Here is a 22,686-nt window from a genome sequence, read left to right as displayed (position 1 = left end):
CTGGCTCTCTTGTAATACTGAATTTGATTTGTAGTTGGGGTAGGGCATATCCTAGATCAACTTTAAAATTCACTGGAAAAATAAAGCTATCAAGTATTTGTGCGCTACATGAAAAAACAGCTAGTATTTAACTTATGTGCAAAATAAAAAAACAAATATTCACCCCTTGCCTTGTAACATGGTTTTGCCCAGGCGAAAACACTAATTGTTTTGTCTTACTTCCTGCAATGAATCAGGCTCATTGTGTCAAGCATTTGATATCAGTCAAGATGAAAACTTTCATTGCATTCCTTTTCTAAAATATTATATCAAGAGAAAAAAACAAAAAAAAACAAAAAACAAAACCATATTCCAGACAAAACTAATATTACAACCCAAAAACAGGATATTGCTCATGTATTAAAAAACAAGCCAGTAGCTACTTGCCAACCCGAGATCATTGAACTAAATAGAGAGCACATGCATTTCCTGGAAGTGCAATGATGAACGGTAAGTATGAGGAAATATTACCTCATTCCTATGTTGTCATTTGTTGTCCCGATTTTTCACAGAAATACATTCATTTTTCCCAAACTGTTTTTATTAAAGTGCAATTGTCTATAATCCAAACACCAATGCATATATTTATTGTACATTGAAAGATGTTTTACATTGTTTGTAAGGTAATCAAACAAATATGTAAAGACATGGATAAACAATTTGAGACAATACATAGGAAAATGCACAGTATTGTTTAAAATGATAACACACATCAGTGCATATGTCATTTAAACTTAATAAACCCTAGCTCTTACGAATGTACTGAATTTATCATTTAATTAGAGGAGCAGCCATGTCTAAATTATGGTAAACACCAAACTCATTTTTGCATCAAAGGGTTCTGGGCTGGTTCTCTCAGTGCCTTGTTCCTTTTGTATCGGATATAGGAGGATGATCAAGGCTGCACATTATGTGACTTCTGGGATCACTAGTGATGGGGTATGTGGATAGAATAAGGCAGCATCCTGGTGATGACGTAAGTATAATTTCCTTTATAAAATTGTGTGTAATAGAAGAAGGGGATGAAAATGCTAGATAGTCTTATGTCAAAAACACATATGTGTTTTTGTTTTTTTTATTAAAAAAAAAAAAAACTATAGAATATTTTGGCAAATATGAATGTGTATGACTTAAACAAAAAAAATAAAATTCTAGTACAAAACCATATCCCTGCTGTCCACAAAAGAGTATATGGTTTACACCAGGGATTCCCAATCATTGTATCACAACAAGCTGGTAGTGTCAAAAATATATATGGACAGAACAGTGGTCAGCAATGCTGGGACCTTGAGGTCAGGTCTTTGTTCTCTTTGTATTTGAAAAGCAGCACGTGTGTGCCAGAGACTGGTGGGCCTGAATAAAATTCTCTGTACAAGGCTGCAGAATACATTGGCATTATAAACATAAGATATTATAGTAATAATGGATAATGATGAACAGATGCCATTGGGACTATCAGCAAACTATAAATTTTAGTCATAACAGGAACAAATTTGCTGCAGTTTACTTTGGATTTCAAATGTATACCATAATAATTCTATTTTTATTTATTACTTTAACATTTGCGACAGAGGAGCCAAAAAATACAAGGTTCGAATCCAGTGGTTTATAGAATAAAATTTGAAGATTATGTAATGTTCCCACAAATAACAATGAATATTACATATTCAAAAAGAGAGGAAAAAAAACAAAAACATTAGAAAAATATAACACTCCAATGATCCAGTTCTGATAAAACAAACACACAAAGGTTAAATACATCTGTACAAGAAATTGAACAGATATACAAGTATTGCATAACGAAAAATAAAACAAGTGCTTTACTTTGTGCCTGCAGTTATTTGTTAACAGTATAGTTACGAACAGTCCCAGGTTTAAATATTTACCCCTCTGCATGTTTTTCTCAGGTTTTTTTTTTCAGGTCAAATAACTGTACTGACCCACTTGTTTTTGTAGGCAAGATGCAATTTTCAGCATATTCTATGTTATTTACAATGTAATAGCACAGTACTATGATCAGGTCATACTGGTTGGAACAATATTCATGACAAATAGGATTACCATTGTAAGAAAAACAAATTCCATAGCAGTTTTACCTCCTATCCTGGTAATCTCATGTTTTCGGTCACAAAGTGTTACAGCTCTATACTATGTACATAGATACACATGCCCATAACCAATTAGAGTAAAACTACCTCCCTTAACGAATAGGACTGTCCTGATCCATATAATCTGACCCCCGACACTCATAAGATCAATCTACTGGCACCTCTATAATAATCATTAACTCCCCCTGCTTGAGGAGCATAAACATTTTTTATTTTAGTGCTCAGACACCTTGTGTGGAGCGAGTTGTTTGAGTGGCTGCCACATAATTCCCTTCAGTGCTCTTGACATAACTGAGCAATTGTCAGGCATCTCAAATTCTCCCGACTGTTCCAATAGGATAACGGACTGTTCTGGAGGTGCACTGAGTGAGCATTTCATCATCATCTGGGTTCCCAAATACCAGACAGCCTCCTCTTAGTTGGGATTATATGGGATTTTGATTTTATAAACTCAGGGTGGAGTTCTTCTTTAAAATGTGCAAAGTGCAGCACCAACAAATAGAAAGCATTGCATACATCTCTTAATACAAGAGCTTTTATCAAAGATTCAACTCTATCCTCTATTTACAGTATAGTTCAACTATGATGCATATCTGATCTTTGTAACTCACTAGTACCGATCTATTGATGTAGATTTATCAAGCCTTCTAAAAAGGAAAAGTGGAGGTGTTACTACTAGCAACCCATCTGATTCTAGGTATTTTCTAGAATGTACTAACTAAAGGATACCTAGAATCCACTTGGCTGCTATGGGTCAACACCTCCACTTTTTCTTTTCAGAAGGTCTGATAAATATACCCTACTGTCAGTGACAAATGGGAGTGTGTCTTTGGTAATTACATATTTATACTTTACTTTAAAATCTAAAGAAAAGAAATTAAAATTTACATAAAAACACATTTACATAAGAAAGGTATCATACAATTTCAAATGGGTTTTGGGCTAAACTTCAATTAGAAAATTCAAATGTCCTGGAATAGATAAGGGACTGATAGGACTTAGCAGATGTCTTTGTTTTGCTTTTGTCCACAGCATCATTCAATGGGGCATATTCAATTAGCTTTCCAGTTCGCGGTAACGCGCGTTACCGCAAAACATGCGCAGTATTGCCGGTAATATGGTACCGCAATAACGCGGATTTTCGTACGCAACCCTATGGGGTGTGAATGAAAATCCACGTTATTGCGGTACCGTGGATTGACTTTGCGGGCCGTTCCGGCGCGATCCCACGAACCGGAAAGCTAAATGAATATGCCCCAATATTTTAGTTCTTCCTGCCAGCATGAAGAAAGAGTGACTAGGTATATTGTTCAGTCTCTCGAATAGTATGTGATAATTTATACGAGAACTATCTATTAAAAACACTCAGATGTGATCGTAGCATATGGATATTATCACTAGCTCCCGCAAAGTAATTAATTTTGCTCTTACTAGAGGATTGTACTTGGCATTAGGCGACAAATAAAACAAAAGTGCTTTACCTGCAGGAGAAAGACAAAAAATAACAACCAGTTTATACAAACAACTCTTAGTGCACAATTAAGTTAAGGGTTATTAAAACCGTGGGACTGGTGAAACATTTTTATTTAAATATCACCACTTATTTTTTTGATACAATATAGTTGTCTTTCTTGTTCTTAGGTAACTTATCTTTCATGGAATTGGGGCCAGGTTTGCAAACCTTTGTATTAGAAGTGGGTAGGTCTTTTATTGCTGTACTGAGCACTGGCTGACTTTTTGCAAGTGGTTTTGTCTTTGGTGCAGTTTGTGTTTTGGTTGCAGATTGTGGAAGTTTAACTACTGACAGGGGAGTACGTCCTGGAAGTGTGGTCTTCTGAGGTACAGTTTTAACGATGCTGTTTTTCAGAGACTGAACCGGTTTAGTAATGTTCCTGCTCACAGCGTTTGTCTGAGCAGCTGCAGTCTGTTGTTTATTAACAGGTTGAGAAAGGTACGGAAATGGGGGCATTTTAGCAGGCACACGGGAAGACACCACAAATGGCTTCCTGTCCATTAGATTTTTCTTTGGCAGGTCTGCCTTCTTACTTCCTTTCAACTCCCTGGAGGACTGTGTAGTTGTACTCCTACAGTTTGGGTTTAGAATGTCAGTCCTGTTAGAAAACTCAGATTTAGTTGAAGTAGTAGCTGCTTTGTGAGAATTTGTGGCCATTTTTAAAGTTCCTGTTTGTGATTGAGAGCTAGGAGCGTTATTTGATAGTGTTTTGAGATGTACAGGTGCTGTGGGAGAAGTTCTAGGTAACTGTACCCGCTGGTTTGGACCACCACGTTGGGCCATGTTTCTGGTATTCTGAGTTACTTTAGCAGCATGAGCATTGCTTTTCCCAACATCACTTGGAACAGGGGCAACTGTTTTGGATGCACTAGATGTATAAAGGTTTTTTCTAGGAACAATATTCTGTGTACCTTTGCTTCCAAGTCTAGTAGTACCAATAAGTGGTGGAGAATTGGATTTCTTTGCCACCTTCTTCTGTGGCTCAGGAAGCAATGGCGAACCCTTTCTTGGCACATTTTGGATTTTGGGATGTACTGCTGCAGATGGTGTATTCTTTGTTCCCTTTTGAAAAGTTGATATTGGAGACCGTAGACTCCTGGGACTAGGGGTTGAAGAGGCTGTTGTAGTAGATGGCGATATTGGTTTCCGAGATGCACTGATTGCAGAAAAGGGGTTCATTACAGGGGGCTGTGGAGTTTTGCTCGATTGTAATGATACATTCTCACTTTGTCCTCCTTTCTGAAACTGTAGAATTTTTTGCTCTAAAGTCGTAAACTGCAGCACTCTGCATGGATCAAATTTCAGCAGAAACCCTTGAAGAGTGTCCCATCCTCCCCCAACTCGAACCATAACATGCTTTCCATGTAGCATCTGGGAAAAAAAAAAAATAAGATTCACATTCCACATCCCTAAAATGGCATTTCTTTAGCAAATACTAGTTAAGCATCTAAGTTTTTGGCATTTAATTTTTATCAGACAGCCATTAGATTGGAAAAAAACCAAAAAAACCGATCAAATTAACGGTTTTGATTTCTGTATTTCACAAGAAAGACTGAACATGACTGAAGGCATTACCAATTCTAACAATTACATTCTAGACTGAATAAAATACTTCATTGAATTTAGCGTATTATGCTTTCAATTTTCAGCAAAAATCTCATTGCAGTTTTTTGACATTTGCAAAATATCTTGAAATTGACAGCACTGCAGACTGAAAGGGTTAAGAATGTGTCTATATGTGCACTAGTACCTCATTCTAATATTTTAAGAGAAGAATTTTGAGATTAGTAGGAGACCTGAGACTTGATTTGAATTTGTGAACTTAACATATCCTTAAACGTGTTAAATTAACTGTTCTATGGGGGGAAAAAAATATGTTTATTTCTACTTTAGCACTACAAGGTTTTGAAGTAGTGTGGTAACCTTGAATAACTGCAGTTTATTTAAAAAAAAATCTCATCCTCTAAACAATCCATTGTCTCTTATGACAGAACTCCACCAAAAATAATTCTGCACCCTAATAAACAGGACAGGAAGAACATTGCAGCTGAATATATGCAATTTATTCAACAGTTTTTGCTTGATCCGAACAAGTGTGGGCAGTTATGAAGAGTGCTGCAAAGGAAAATATATAGGTTAATGTAATATAGCAGATCTGTTCACACAGCTGGGAATGTAACTGACACACAAGTTATCTCGTGTAGTACAGCCAGTGTTCTGTTTTCAGGGAGGTAAACAGTGAAAGTCTTTCCCTCATCTAATCTTTTCTGCAGTTACTCAGTTGTGAGGCAGAGAGAGCAGTTGATGTCTTATCTTGTCCCAGAAAGAAGGGAAAGGTAAAGAGGGGATTTTCAGGCTGTTAGTAGAAATCTGTGTGTACATGTCTCTTCAATAATGCTGGTGCTATATGTTCTACATAGATACACATACATCTTTGGTACTAAGTGTTTTATGGCTAACATTTAAATTACAGTCTGTAAAAACAATTAAGAGGAAATTAGGACATTTGTATCATCATCACCATTTATTTATATAGCGCCACTAAGTCCGCAGCACTAAACAGAGAACTTACTCACATCAGGCCCTGCCCCATTGGAGCTTACAGTCTAAATTCCCTAACATACACACACACACACACACACACACACACACACACACACACACACACACACAAAGGGAGACACTAGGGTCAATTTTGATAGCAGCCAATTAACCTACCAGTATATTTTTGGATTGTGGGAGGAAACCGGAGCACCCAGAGGAAACCCACGCAAACACGGGGAGAACGTACAAACTCCGCACAGATAAGGCCATGGTCGGGAATCAAACTCATGAACCCAATGCTGTGAAGCAGAAGTGCTAACCACTAAGCCACCGTGCTGCATTTGAGATAGTTCCTTGCCATTTCATTATAGCTGTCTAGAAGCAAATATCTTCTGAAACAGCAGTAACAGGTTTACCTTAAAAATAAACTAATAGTGTGCCCATATTTCTGAATTAACATGTAAACACTTTCTGGGTTAAATACTACAATAAAACTAGGTTTCCTTTTTTATACGCTACATGTACAGCATTTATTTCAAATCATTTCCTTCATTCACATAAAAGGTCAGGGTTCCACACACATGTGCTTCCTCCAGGAAGCCTCTGACTACAAGATGATCCCACAGTGTAAGGAAAGAAAACAATGTCCATCCATTAGGAACAGGAGGAATCGCAGCACTAATCACACTTTTGCTGCCTTACACCTAAAAAGCAAGAATTCTGATATTTCAAAGCTAGATATTTTGTTTAAACTTACGGATATACTGCCTTTTCTATAGCTTTGATTACCACTGCGAGTTTTATGAATGTACCAATTTATCATCTTAAATCTTTTGGAATACCTCCTGATGTCCGAGCAATAAAAGTACACTCAGCAATGCCTATGACATCCAATAATAATAAAAATAGCGTATTGTGTCTCGTGGTTATACTAGCATTATTTCATTAAAAAGGCAGTAATTGCAAATGGATGTTAGCATGTTAGAACATTTCTCTCCCGTGATAAACCATAGCAGTAAATTTTGTACTTCACAACCTTTTAATGGGCAGTCTCATAATTAATGCAAGACAGTGGCTTTTTCGACTGTAACAAGACATATTATAGTGTTATCTAATGGCTGTGAAAGGGAATCTGCAGTACATGGTTCAATATAAACACATTTTAGTAGGGAGAACATATTTTTCCAGACTTCACAAGTACGTTTTTAAAAAAACCCTGGACTTACCCTTATGAAAAGAATCTTGTCTCCCAACCGATAGCGACCCTCAGATAAGTATTCAATAGAGAACCTGTGGGAGCAATTGCAGGGAGGGTCTTCAGCAATGTGCGTCACCTGCAGGGAATAAAATTGAGATGTTACATTGATATTTTTGTATAATAAAATTATCGTAGATGCTTGTAATGAGTAATACATTGTATTGAACTTGGCCAATTTTAGTTCACTGTGCATTCTCCACTGATCACATAAGAATGGTCAACACTGCTTTCATGTAATTACCAATGCTGCCTAATGTCTACCTGTATTTGAAATATGTGCTATTTTTTCATAACATGGCCAGCAAATGCGAGGATACAGCAAGTTGAGCAAGATTACTTTAGCAGCACATTAATTATCACCACAATTATGTCAGTACCCTAAAAAACAGCGTTTTGCCACAGAGGAAACACAAAACTACATGCTACCAATGCTGTGGGGTACAGGTGGAAGATGCTATGCCAGATCCTTACTGCTGGGTTATAGGAAGGTTCCTGGCTACAAGCAATATTCTGCTGCTTTTCCCCCCAAAAAAAATAAATAAATTGGGAACAGGAACCGATACTAGTTCCAGGAACATACAGGCAGTAACAGCTAGTGGACCACTCAGCAGTGAATTTAGATGTACACAGACCCAGTGACAGACAACTTGGGTTGTTTTCCACTAAAAACAGGGAGACCACGATTGCACTGATTTTGCAATGTCTTCTGAATTGTCTTTTACAGATTTGGTGATTAGCAAAGCTTGACTTTATTAATTTAAAACTATTTTAATCACACCCTAACCAGGAATAGTGTAAAAGACTTCAGCCTTTAAAATGTACATGTGAAGTAGAGGGATGCTAGTGAGCCATGTTTGAGAAATCTGTCATCTTAAATAAAAAAAAATAAAAAAAAAAGCCCAAGCAATGACAGCATGAAGCAGAGGCACTCAGGAGCTACCAACAGGTCATGTTTTCAGGATATCTGTCTGTAGAAACAGGTGTAACAATTACTGGCCCAGGAAAATAGATGGACTCCCCTGTGTATTATAAAGAAATCCTGAAAGCATGACCTGTTGAGGACAGAGATTGGGCACCTCTGACATAAAGCATATAAAGACATTCCAATTCTGGTTTGTCCAGGCAAAGAATATCAGCTTATTGCAGGCAGCAGGTTGGTCTAAGAGTTACATCACGCATGAGACTTAGTTACACAAATATGAACATTACAATTAGCCCCAGGCTTTTCTGTACTAGGGAGCTATATTCTTGGCAGGGAGATGACAAGTTCAGTTAGAACTCCTTGCACTAAGTCTGTGATATAAGTATGTAATAAAATTGTATATTACGGCCTCATGTAGTTCATGGTGACAGCAGGATTTCTTGATCGTGGTGGGAGCCAGCGGCCCAGATTCCATTAACAGTGTTTCTTCAAGTTCAATCTCTTTTTCTAATTTTATTAGAACGGGTGGTTCCACTCCATATCTTTGATTTAAAAAAACAAAACCAGACAAGAGTGTGTTAGGAAATAGTATTTTTTCTTCTGGAAATTATTGCTTATATAGTCATGGAACTTTGTGATTGTTATCAATAAATGTGACAATATTCAGAAATTAATTGCACACCTGGATACTATTCGTCCAACATCTAGGAGACAAAGACACACTTGTCGGGGGTCTTTATGCAACACTAGAAGACAAGTAAGCAGAGAGAACAGATCTTAAGCGAATTCACATAAACAACCAAACTTGAAAATAGAGAAAGCAGATACAACTAAGCACATACAAAGCACTGAAAAATAAGTCTATTTTAGTTAAAGTGATGCAGCGAATAACTTTTGCATTATGTTTCTACATATTTTCTTTTTTTTAATAATTTATCATCAAGACACAATAGTAGCTTTGTAAGAAAATCAAATCAAGTCTTCAAAAGGTTTATCAAGGCATTCAAATTTAATTGCAATAGATTGTAAGTTTACACTCTCATAATGAGCTGTCAAATATGGTCTGACAAATGCTACAAGGCAGCTGTTGGTCAGAACATTAGCCAGATCCTAAAGGCATATTCTATAACATGGTTTGGTGGGAATCAGCTAAAGTACACCATGTATTAGACAACATCTTGTTCTCCAGTATGACATACTTCTTTACAATCACGAGGGTCACAGTATATTTAGCTTTAAAACAGTCTCTCAAGAGGATCCTTTGTTGCAAGGTATTTTTAGTTTATCATCATAAGAATTTAAAACAGAGTAATCATTAATCGTCAAAACTAGGTCAATAAACAAACATTCATACAGTTTCTAAAATAAACATGACAAAAATGACAGACAGACTATCCAGTACTTCACATGCTCTGTAAAAGCCCTTGTAACAGAAATAAAACCAAATAATGAAGAACAAAGCTAAGCCAACTTACTCAGACACTACTTATATTCTGGATGGCTCCAAATGTACGGAAATTAAATTCTGGATGGCTCCAAATGTACAGAAATTAATTTTTATGTGTGCAGGAATTTTCCAGATTGTAATACTACTAAAAGTAATCAGAGAAGAGTGTGTGGCTCTTGTGCACCTTCTCTCCTAACTGACCCACCCACAACAAACCAATAAACTAACCATGTCAAAGTGAAGGGGGTGATAAGATGTGTCTCTGTTACCAAGTGTTCTATTTGTTCTCGTTACCAGAACAAAATGCATTTAAAGAAAAGTTTTTAAAAAAATATTTTTAAACCGTACTGCAATAAAAAAGTTAATTATTAAAAAACAGCACTATATAGTTATTATATTAAATATAATGCTTGTCCGCTTGTTGTTTTTATGGTGTTTTTTTGTTTTGTTTTTTTAAATATAAAGAGAGACTGGCCTAGGGAACCAGAAAGGCGTGAAATAAAAAAAAACAAAAAACAGTTATCGCCAAATATGCTGTAGTACAAAAAAAATTAAAAATACAGTTTGTTGAGATGGGTGAAACACACTATATATGGGGGTGTAGTAGGGGGTGGGTGGAGATATGAATAAACAGACCCCTAAATGTCACTACACATATTAGTCTAGTTAGATTTGCTCCAGTGAAATGATAAAGATTTTACTTTGCAATTTATATAACTGGCATGAGTCTTACAGAAATAAGGAGCTGAAAAGCTACATATTAAAGTACTCTTAGTAGTAAGGTAATTTTCTTACATATTCCACTATACAACATTAGCTATGTCAGAAACCTAAGGCAGGCCATTTATCAAGTACATGGGGACAGACGCACTGAACAAGTAAGCACAAACGTTATTTTTACCACTAGTAAAAACCCAAGTTAACACTAGCAACATGTAAGCACGTCTTATTATGATAATTTGGAAGATGATAATAGCATGAGATAGCTGATACAGACTCCCATTTTAAATGTACCCTGGATTTCACAAACTGCATAGACTCAAGATCACACACTCTGCTTACAGTCTGCTGAAGAAATAATTAAAGTATGTGAACATTTACCACAATGTGTATGAAGCCATCTACAATAAGTAATGAGTTAATGGGAGAAATTTGCAGTGAGTGGGAATGTTCCATATTTCATACAAATAGTATACCAAACAAAAAAAAAAACACCTTTTTCCATGCTGTGGAATCTTACCCAAGCCTTCGGATTCAAAAAGATAAGCATCATCCACCTTAATGCTCTTACACCAGCGGAGAAAGTTGGCGGTGTTGTCACGAGCAAAGAATGATCCGGATGGAGCATCTTTTCTGCAGGGAACCATTCTCGTAGGCATACCCTGGAATGGGCAAAAGTGTTAATGTGATATCATAATGTGCTATCTGGAGAGGTGAATTTTACACAAATTTTATAGCAAAAAAACAAGTTGTGTGAAATTTACAAAAATATTTCCTTACTTTAACATACCAAGCAAAGATATGATCCACAAAACACAATGGGCACACAAAACAAACTCACTGTGCGTTTTTAAAAAACGCACGTCATTATGGCTTACGCATATCCGTATTCAACTAGAAGCAGATCTGAAAAAAACTGCTTTTATTCAATACGGGTGTAAGTACGCACTGCAAATACGGCATTTGCTGCACTGAATCGGACGCTGCTATGTGCGCTCTAGCTTGGCACAGGCTTACTATACATTAACTACATTCATACGCCTCTTTCTTCTCCCGTTCTGGCCAAGAAGTTGCAAGCTTACTTTGCGCTCGAAGATGAATTGGATGGACTTGCATTCACTGGCGTATAATCTATTTCTGGGTGCGCACAGTGCAATTTAACGCCGACATTTACGTTCCTCAATGCGTCAGGCCCAATATTTTAAATATAAAACAGGACTGTCCAATTTGGATAACAACTTCTTAAATTAATATAACCCTCATGTAGAGCAAATAAGGGTTCCCTCTTAATGCTATATGGGGAGGAATGTTCATTTAAAGATGGACTGTCCACTTGTGATGGTGGCGTTTTACTCATCTGTTAGTATCTAATAAAAGCCATTATGGGGTTTTTTTTTGTTTTTTTTACTACCTATGCCTATTCCTGTTATGACAGATCTCGAAGGGAAGCAATGATATGGGTAAGTATACGAGAGAAGCAGAGATAGTAAAGAGCGCTTAAAAGAATATGTACACTGAAAATGAATTTAAATCTGTAAATATAAATATGTGGATAGTGCATTTTTTTTTTTTAAATAGAGGTCTAAAAGCAAACAAGAGACATCATCATCATCAACTTACCATCAGCTCTTCAGTTGTGCAGCATTGTCTCATAGTGTTTTGCACAACATGGGTCAGTTGGCAGAGATAAACACCATTGTCAAGCTCTTCCATAAATCGCTCTCCTCTAATCTCTACACCTGTTATGAGACATGGTGTGAATAAAGTGGGCATTACGCATGCAGGTTCTATACACATGGCACTGCTGAGCGCCTGTTGATGGCAAGGTGGAGCTGCGCTCAGACACTTCCTGACTGCAACTCAGACCTGTCTTTATACACGGCTATAGAGCACCTTGAAATATTTGGGAACATCTTTACCTACAAAAAAATTCCAGTTTCAACTGCAAAAACTGACTAGTTGTTTCAAATCTAACAGCAGCCATCATTAGATTACAAACATATATGTGTAGTAATACTTACCTAACAAGCCACTCAGCCATATTGCCAAATCTTCCTGCATAGGTACCAGCGTAGCTTCATGGCGCACAGCCAACCACTGATCATACTGGGAAACATCAGACAGGCCCGGGCCATGTCTTGGAGTCAAAGGGCTTTTTGGACACAATGGAAGATCATCTCCAAACCAAACCTGGACAATAAACATGTCATAATCTTAAAAGAAAGGACAAAGGCATCAAATGGATACATGAAATATTGTAGACAGTGTATTGTTCCGAAATGACCTAATCCGCAGTCCGTAACATTGTATGAAACTCCAGGAATTGTAGTTACTAGCAGATATATAGGGAGATCTATGCTGATTTTACATTATTTAAAAAAAACATTGTTACTCTCAAGCTACTTTACCTACATTTATCTACATTCATGATGTCAGGGTTTTGTGTAAAGTACATATAATAAAAATACATTTCATCATAATTTGATATGAAAAAGAAATCATTTAACAATGACCACCACCCTACACACAAGTTTTGTATTTCATTGCAGCAATTCCTTCCTTACACTGTACATGAACAGAAAGAAAAATATAAAAGGCTGCATTAAGGGAAGAACCTTCTCATCCCACCAATTAGCAGAACCACGGTGGAACCATGCCATGGACGCCTGCGGTTTAGAAGAAACTTCCGCTGGTACATACACTCACATAAGCCTCATACTCTAAAGTTGGAATATAAATTGCTGCATTTGGATGCATCTATTTGAACAGGGTCAGAAACCTCTATTTACATCATTTCAAGCTCTAGGATGCGATCATGGGAGTGCAAGTACAATTGGAGTAGAGTTCCTCCCACACCCATTTGCTCAATGACCAGTATACTGTGGTTCTGCTAGTTATGGCAATGTGTGATTTACTCCTAAGACATTTATTTTAATGGATTTCTTTACCAGTACATGCAAAACAAACAGCGTGTGATGTCATGCAAAGCCTTTATTATTTATTCCCAAGGCACCACAGATTCCGTAGCGCCGCATACAGAAGCAAGTAACAAATAAATGAGATAATACACGTAAGTACACAGTAATACTATGGGGACGCACACGGAGTGCAGCAAAATACATAGCAGAGCGTACAAGGGAGTCAGGCAGTGGACAGACATGGGACAATAGGGAGACAGGACCCTGTGCGCGAGAGATTACATTGCTTTGCTTCATACTGGTAGTGGTGGTGATTAGGAAACAAATATATACCTGAATTGCATGATGCATATTTCTCTGAAGATTATGATTTCTAAAACAAGAAAGAAGCAAAATAAATAAAAAAAAAGTTGAATTCAATTTCACATTCTGCCAAAAATCAAAATTACTGCAGGATACTAATGAAATTGTAATTAAGAAACTGCTGTCAATACGGTCACTATTTAAGCTGTGGCTCCACAGACTACTGTGATGCTGCGATAGAATGAAGTAGACATGACTTCATTATCCCTATATAAAATATATAAGGGTCCCATCATTTTGAAATGAAAACCCATAAAACCTAATATGCTGTCAAATGATAAAAATCACCCCTTGCTTCTTTTTAGGTCTTGAATAGGAACCCATCCGCCAATATCCTGTTAATATGGGATCATCAGGGGTCTGAAAAATAAGTATTGAGGGATCAAGATTTCTAGCGGGCGGGGCTGGGGGGGGGGGAGTGACTGTAACCTAGGAGAAACTCAGGTAGCATACAGAAGGGAAATACATTGTCCATATTTTCTGTTACTACGGTAAATGATGCGCATCATTGCCGTTAGTACTGTCATTTCAACACTGATTTTTGGCCACAGCGCCATGAGCAGAAATCCATGTTAAACTTACCGTACAAACGGTAATGATGCGCAAATTGAATCTCCCCCACTGTATCAGAGTTTTTATAGAAATCTCAGCTAATTTTCACTCGCGTTCCATTGAGATGTGATGTAAAACTTCTGCACTGTATTAGCCTGCAAGGTGAGCTGCTGGACATCCAGGCAATGTCTGGGGGTGCCTCGCGGCTAATTGAATAAGCCGCATATTCATTCACCAATCAAAACAAGATGGATTGCAGATCGTTGTACTTTTAATTTCTCCATTTATTTCTAGGAAGTTGCCTTGATTTGTCTTTTGCAAACAAAAATACAGAAATGGAACTTGCTCAATCCATTTATAAGTTCACAGCAGTTGCTAGAAAAAGAGGGGTTATTTTTATGTGGATTTGTCTTTTGGCAAAACTAGAAAAGATATTATTCAGGCTACAAAAGTTAAATTATGTGAAACAGAAATAAAAGTTTCAGCACCTTATGAGCATCAAACCATTCTTATAGAGAAAACACATTTTCCTGTGCACACAAGGCTCCCTTTTAAACGTGAAACTCGATCACATAGGGGAAAAGGTGCAACGTGAGCAAATATATTCGCTCATGGGAAGGTTACACATTAGAAGAATAAAAATAAACAAACAAACAAAAGAACTGTACGGTTTGTTGTTGCAATTTTTAAATCAAAGTGTGATATTACAAGTCCCATCTCAAATGCATGTGCTTAACATCTGCAAATTTTGTCCGGTGAAATAATGTAATGTTTTCAGATGTAAAAAAAATGTATTACTTTTATATGGTTTTGTCTGACAATTTCCAAGTAGCGGAGACCAGCACAGAAAACCCACCTGCTGTTAAGGAACTTCTGTCTGCTTGCTGCTTTACAAGTTCATACTGGGTGCCATGACCTTCAGAGGAAACATACATTACAGTTATAACAAGAGAAATAAACACTGCCACTGAGGGATTTCATAAAGTATTATTTCATATTTTCAAAAAAAACTTCAGCGGCCACACGCTCCGCACTGGTTCCTGCTATTTTTAGTAGCGAGGATTGAAAACATATTATGAACGCATAATTATGTCAATTTTGTAAGTGTGTGGTAGGACAAGAACAGTGAACGCAGCATTAGGTCACAAAATAGCAATCTGAGAGGTCATCAGGGACCACACGATACTTACACTAATGACACATAATGGAGCTGGTATCAGAGTGAGCATGGTAACTACAGGCCACCAAACACATCAGCTTTCTGTTCTATTGCTATCAGTTATATTTGATTACCTGAATGCACTTTCGTACTTTCATGTCCCTACTGAGGACTGTTTAATTATGGAAAGAAAATTGAAAGCCCAGCTTTGCCTGGATTTTAGTAGTTTGTGAGACAGATCATATTGCAGCATTCCTTTCTATATGTCTTCATTCCCCTTGGGTAATGTTAAGGATGAGTGAAGAATGAAAGAGGAACTCTATATCATTTTTAGTAGAAAAACTAAGAAATTAACATTAATGGTTTCTTTTAAAAAGAATGGGATCCGATGAGAAGCGTAAAGTGATTTATATACAGGACACAATGAAACACACAACTAAACTGGAGCAAAGCATGGTGGGGGGGGGGGGGGGTTGTTATATATATATATAAAAATATATATCTCCTACTTTCATGGACCTATTGGTATCTGTAATTATGGACATGAGTGTACAATTTTCTCCAATTCCTTAGTATTGTACAAGTCAATGTGTGTTCTCAGCCCCACTGGTGTAGGAACATGTGTGTCACTGCACTCCCACACAGCAAGAGCAGAATATGCAACCAGAGGAACACAGGGTCAGAGATTTAGGAATGGAACAGAGTATAATAACGCTTCTGTCCTAGCAGCACAATTGCCCATCGTTTATGCACATGTTGGATCATCTCAGCATAAAAGAATGACAAGCTGAAAAGATGGAGCATGAGCTCACACAAGCTGGATTTATACAGGTCATGGTTTACTACTACAGTTTAAAGGTCAAGAATGTGAGATAACAGCCAGCAGCTGTAGTGAAGTACCCAATAGCTCAAGTTGTTTCACTATGCATATGGTGCATGAGGCAAAGACCATTCATTCAAATACAGTATATTTAGTTTATTTGGGATTTTGCCAACTGCACAATAGTTTCTTTGATCAATCCCTTAATTCAACAAACACGCAGTATCTCTCTTAACCCTAAAATGCCAGGATATTGCCCAGGAATGTAAAAAAAAAAAAAAAAAAAGAAAGAAGAAGTGGAGTATAATACTACCCTCTCCAGCAGTGACATTAGACATTCAACAGCAGCCCACATGGACTGTCACTGAATGGAGCGCTTTACATTCTGAATATCACAGCCTGATGGGCAATTGCCAAGGAATTTCTGCACTAGAAGACTGTTCTGTGACATTTTAAGACAGAGCTTTCTTTGTAGGATTTTGAAATGAGAACATATGACAACATTTCTCAGCAGACAGGGAACCAATATTCTTATTTAGGCTTTTTGATATAGCTTAAAGATACAAACAGAGGTTTCATTTTGGACTCATATCCACTCGAGTTTTACTTTTTTTCTTACGCATTTAGGGGGCAATTCAATTCAGTACAATATTTTGGTAGGAGACGCACACAATGTGTGGATGCGTACACTTCCAGGTATTATGGACTCAAAAACATCAGAGATGATTTAGGTACTGAACATTCCACGGAGATGCACTTCTGGAAGCTCCTACGGGACTGAATTGGATCCACTCCACTTGATATGCATTTTTACTACCGTTTTATAGTTCACTGCAAGATTCCAGGTGCATTTTCATGAGATAAATACAAGAAACAATCATTACTAGTATTAGACCTGCTAACATGCAGGACAATTGCTTTACATAATTCAAAAAAATAATAACAAAAAAATCAGGATCCATGGGACCACCACATATGCCGACAAATGAGACGGTTCATTTCTACTACTTTATACTTGAAAATAAGCATTTAAACTGATTAGCAGAGTAGTGATACATTTATTACAAATCAGTTTTTAAAACATATTTTGCTACTAGAGATATAAATTGTCGGATGCCCTACTCAGGGCCGCCAAGAGGGGGCAAATACTATTTACCCGGGCCGGGGTGTGCCAGGGGGCTCGGGCTGCTCTGGCGACTTTTCTTTTTCAACATTTTTTTTTTTCTAACAACTTTTTTTTGTTTACGGTCCAGTGCAGTTGCGGCTCTGCTGCTGACGGCCGCTGGGTCCGCCGATCCAATGACGTCACGCGAGAGTCCCTTGCTGTGCTCTTGTGTGACTTAGTGGTGCTGCTTGTTTTGGGTGAAGCTCACAAAGATAATAGTTGGGCCTATTCAAACTAAGGTAGCAAAAAGGGCAGAACAGAGGTTATAACGTGGGGCACGCTAGAGTGCCCCACGTTATAGCCTCTGTTCTGTACTTTTTGCTACCAATATATCTCTAGGTTATAGGGTGCACCTTTCAGCGATTCTGCTGATTTCAATGATAAGTATATTATCAACTATAAACTGATATATATAGGATACTTGGCTATAGACCTAGTGCGGTTGTACTCCTCCTTTTTTCTCCTATTCAAACTAAGCGGTATTGGCATTGCCCCTGCCATTTCATATGAATGGGAAGATCAAGAGGTAGAGACATCAACAACACAGCTGCTATCAGCAAGCTGCAGTGGATGAGAGTATCAGAGTTTTTGTGACCTGGAGCCTTCAAGGTAACCAGGCAGATTGGGGTAATGACAGACCAAAAGGTAAGTTGAGTTTATTGTTATTATCAGTGGTGGAAACATACATTATTGGCACACCACATGTAGTCACATGCAGCTACCACCCACACCTCTCTGCTGTCCTGGGTCACATTATGTCCTCCTCACACTCCACTTATAACATAACCCAACCTCCTGCCTAAACCTTGTCACATGTCCCAACATCTCATTGTCATATCATATATGGCAAAGAGAGGAAGAGCATGGGGCACCTATGACCAGTGGATAGAGAGAATCATGGGGGAATATTGGGTATGGAATCTTTGACAAATATCCTCCCCACCTCCCCTTATCACATCTTCACCCCACCATTCTCTCATTGCAATGTGTGCCCCAAACTCCAGTCACCACCACCACCAGCGAGTTCCTGCCAACGGAGGAGGACTTCTATTTATGTCAGCCTGTTGCCTTGTTATTATACCTGTGGACTAATATAGCCAAGACCGGGTATTTAAGTGAGATAGCACACCATTACTAACAACACTGTGACGTTTGCAAATGCATGCCTTTATGTATGGTTATAAGGGGACCCTGTAACCATTTTTGTTTTAACCTGTTTAAACCCAGTGCACTGGGGCCAATGTGTACAAATATGTATGACCACTCCCACCATAGCCACGCCCAATTGTATGACCACCCCCACCATAACCACGCCCAATTGTATGACCACTACCGGGATAGCCACACCCCAATTGAATGACCACACCCGCCATAGCCACGTCCCAATTATATATTGGGGCGTGAAGCGAAGCTGCGGTGGAAAAAAATTCTCCACTGCAACGGGGAGGGGCCCCATGAAGTTGCTGTACCGGGGCCCTGAATTCCTCTTGGCAGCCCTGGCCCTACTACACAGATTGTTTCTGTGCTTTGGGAAATCAATAGGGAGTTAAGAGCAGAGTCAGTAGTGCATCAGTGTCATGTGGGTGCAAGCATACATTAAGCAAATTAATAAAATGCCATTGAAATATTTAATATCTCCCATTGGATAAGATTATAAGATTATTTGCAGGTATCTGAAGCTTCATTAGTAACAGACAGTAGAGCTAATAAAACATGCATGCAGGGTTATTAGAGACATGATTCCCATCGATATGTAATACTATATGTTACTATTCTGGCTTTACAATACTGTGGTTTTTCAGAGTAGAAAAATGCACCTTTAAAAATCCTCCTTATGATTCTATCTTTTGGGTAACTGTAAATGCAGAGGCTGTTGGCTGGTTGCCAAGCTCGGTTGCAGAGACAAAAGCCATATATATATATATATATATATATATATATATATATATATATATATATATATATATATATATATATATATACACACACACACACATACACATACATACATACATGGACAGACATTGAAGTGCAGGTGATGTGTAATTAACATGACCTGTCTTCAGACTTGTTCTTGAACACTGCCACATGTGTATGTTACATAGTACATGGAAGGGTGTTTACCAAGTGATAACAACTAAACACTGCAGGCCACATAAAACGATACAGTGCAAAGTAAAATAAAAGTTTGTCAGAAAGTATGTGCATCCAGGTTTGTTAACCTACATACTGAATTCAGTGCTTTCTACACATAGTGGGTGTGTTATAATATGTTGATAGTATGGATTAGTGCACTGGCCACATGAGAAGTTTCTATATGTGAAAACATCTGAATATCCAAGTTCTCCATCAAAGGCTGGGGATAGGCCATTAGAGGGGGCCAGGAGGATGCATATATCTTGATAAGCATTGGACCCCTATTAGGTCAGGTATTTTGCAAGGGTTTGGATGAGATTATTTAAGAAGAAATAGAATAGATTTTTTGTAAAAATTAGAATTGGGTGGAGTTCAACTAAATAGAATTTAAGTTGTACTTAAAGATGCACTACCACTTATGTAAGAGATTTTATGAACACGCCCATCCCACTAGCCAGGATTTTGAAAAATACATTACTTAGACAGCTGTCAAGGAAGGGCTCAGCTCCACGGCAGTACCGGAAAGAATTGTCATTCCATTTACATAGTAAAAAGATCAGTGTCTTACTTATCCAGCTGACTTTAGACAACAAAAGTAAAATCCCTTGCTCCTTTTAAAGGCACCATAGAAGTATAGGTTAGAAATACCTTCCAGAGAGAACAATGATGTGAGTTCCTAATGCAATTCGGTGCCAACCAGCAAAAACAAAATCAAACATGATCTCATGGTCTTTTTTACGCGGTAATGACAAAATCCCACATTAAAAGGTTCTGGGCAACCATAACTGGGGGATGTGATGGAGGCGATCAGAGGTGCCGAGTCGATTTTTGGGAGACAATAGGAAAGAACATCTGTAATGTTACACAAGCTGGAAAGTAACCAACCAAGCAGGGAAATTGTCACAGGAAACACACACATACATACAATTACTGTGGAATATGGATACATGTTTCCACCACAGTAAGTCTATATCCTGCATATATAAACCATGAAAAAATCTAAACTAGTAAAAATGTCTGTGCCATGATAATCTTTGGGGTAATTCAATTCCCCCAAATTAGCGCCACGTTAACTCTGTTACAGTTATTTCAGTAAATTCAACCCGGCTTTCTGGTCGTAGCTCAGAGAGCAAAAAGCCACCGTTGAAATTACTATAATATCATTATTTAAGTGCACTATTGCTGTACCAACGGTAACAGTAATAATGGTAATAGTGCACAGGCCGCCTTACTTTTTACAATAACACAGCCAACTTTGTGCCCTGGCATACAAGAACAACCATTAACATGGCATGCTGAAACATCTGGTTTCCACTATACACCCACAGTAATTCTATATACAACAGAACACAGGGGGGACACAGTCATCTGGACAGTCAAGGCACGCAAGCACCCTTCTCCTCAAAATACTCCACCCTCATCCCGATAGCATGGTTTCCCACACCACCCCATTCTTCACTAGAACTTTTATTGGAATGAGCACACACACTATGGGCTTCATGTAGAGATGGAACCTCATCTGTTTTAAGCTACAGAACAGATGCATGTACATATGCTTTTATAACATGCATCTTTTTCCTGTATACGTTTTGAGTGCCTATGTGTTTAACTCTACATGAGCCCCTCTGAGTGGTGCACTCTCCAGCTCTTCTCTAAATTGACAGCTGGCAGAGGTGCACCCTGGGAGAGGCCGGCTACTTCTAGAAGACAGTAATGATGGCCCTGCCCAAATTAGTTTAAGATTTAAGAAGACATATGATGATAGAATTATTTATTTATTTTTAGATATGTTTTTTTTAAGGCATATTGAGATGCAGAAAAAAAACAATTTATTTTTTTCCTGTTTGAAAAATACATATCTATTTAAGTACACATTTAAGAAAATATTGTCCCTACTTACTTAACTAATGTCAATCTTCTTTCATTCCAGTCATGACACACTTTTTAAATTCATAACATCAATATTTGTGAGTCATCATTCCCCATCCTGAAAACTGCAAGCTGACAGGATACATATTACTCACCAACTACACATTAGTCCTATGGAGAAAGCGTGCTTTAGAAATATTCTAAGCATTATAATACATACCCGACCCCAGCCACAGCCAGCACAATACTTACACGAATTACATTTTGGTTTAAGAACACTCACTCCCTAATACATCTCAATTAAACTGTTTAGCTTTAATAAAAAAACTTTACTGTTTATTGTACATTGGGTATTTCACGTATCTACATTTAAAGTACTTCTAACATAAACTATACTTCGATGGTCACATGAACATAATGTGACCACCCGCAACAACCACTGTCCTCTACATACAACAACCGAACTGACAGCTCAGGAAACCAATCAAAACACGGAACAAGACAACTATCCAATCAAAGCGCCGTGTCATACTCCAATGCTAAATCACAGCTCCAATACACCACAGATCGCACAACTCATATGGTCACCCATTTACTTACTTAACGGTAATACTATTAGAGCATTCCAGGTGCCGCTTGAGGTCCGTTCTAGCGCCCAGTAACAGATGACATGCCCAGCACGCTGTCTCAGCACTCCACCTCACACTGCGCAATATCTGCAGCTCCCGGCCACACTCCCACTAATTCTCCTGTTCGGACAAACCGCCAGCCCCGCCTCCACCCACTTAGCTCTCTCTGATTGGTGAGCTCTATACTGTACGTCTTCGAATTATCCAATAGACTTGTTCCTTTGAGAGACACTCCCTCACTCTCTCAGCAGACGCCCCGGGCAGATGTGTGAGAAATAGGGGGCACGATGCTTCCATCATTCCTGACGCCTCAGCTGTCTGGGGGGTGGGGCGATGGGTGATGCTGTTTAATGTCATTTGGAAATCTCAGTAGGATAAGCATTATATACTGATGCTTTCCTACCTTTAAAAATACAGTTTCCAGAACCATGTTTCTGTCCCTGCTCATGTATTGATCCTGCTATTACCTTGTAGATCCATGTTATGTATGACCTGATTTATATTAGATTACCTGTTCTGTGTAC

General features: G+C 38.1%; 1 protein-coding gene across 1 annotated transcript; it reads right to left on the bottom strand.

Annotated features, from left to right (window-relative positions):
- Positions 1–1,157: 1,157 nt before the first annotated feature.
- GAS2L3 (growth arrest specific 2 like 3) lies at positions 1,158–22,293 on the bottom strand. The gene is made up of 10 exons (XM_075209244.1): positions 22,134–22,293; positions 15,241–15,300; positions 13,803–13,842; positions 12,573–12,741; positions 12,172–12,290; positions 11,072–11,213; positions 9,067–9,130; positions 8,791–8,926; positions 7,431–7,538; positions 1,158–5,031 (listed from the first exon to the last, which is right to left on the bottom strand). Exons 3-10 carry the CDS (start codon positions 13,818–13,820, stop codon positions 3,748–3,750), a joined length of 2,040 nt encoding a protein of 679 aa, XP_075065345.1. The 5' UTR covers positions 13,821–13,842; positions 15,241–15,300; positions 22,134–22,293; the 3' UTR covers positions 1,158–3,747.
- Between the last annotated feature and the right edge of the window lie 393 nt (positions 22,294–22,686).

This window comes from Mixophyes fleayi, chromosome 4, assembly GCF_038048845.1.
Source record: "Mixophyes fleayi isolate aMixFle1 chromosome 4, aMixFle1.hap1, whole genome shotgun sequence".
Classification (NCBI taxonomy): Eukaryota; Metazoa; Chordata; class Amphibia; order Anura; family Limnodynastidae; genus Mixophyes; species Mixophyes fleayi.
The sequence above is the reverse complement of the archived record's forward strand: the minus strand, read 5'-3'. Positions and strand labels throughout refer to the sequence as shown.

Bases quoted from the DNA above. Each gene is read 5' to 3' on its own strand.
- GAS2L3 (XM_075209244.1), bottom strand. The intron at 12,291-12,572 runs GTAAGTATTACT...GTCTCATAACAG, and splicing joins ATGGCTGAGTGGCTTGTTAG to GTGTAGAGATTAGAGGAGAG. The intron at 7,539-8,790 runs GTAATATACAAT...TATTCCCTGCAG, and splicing joins ACCATGAACTACATGAGGCC to GTGACGCACATTGCTGAAGA.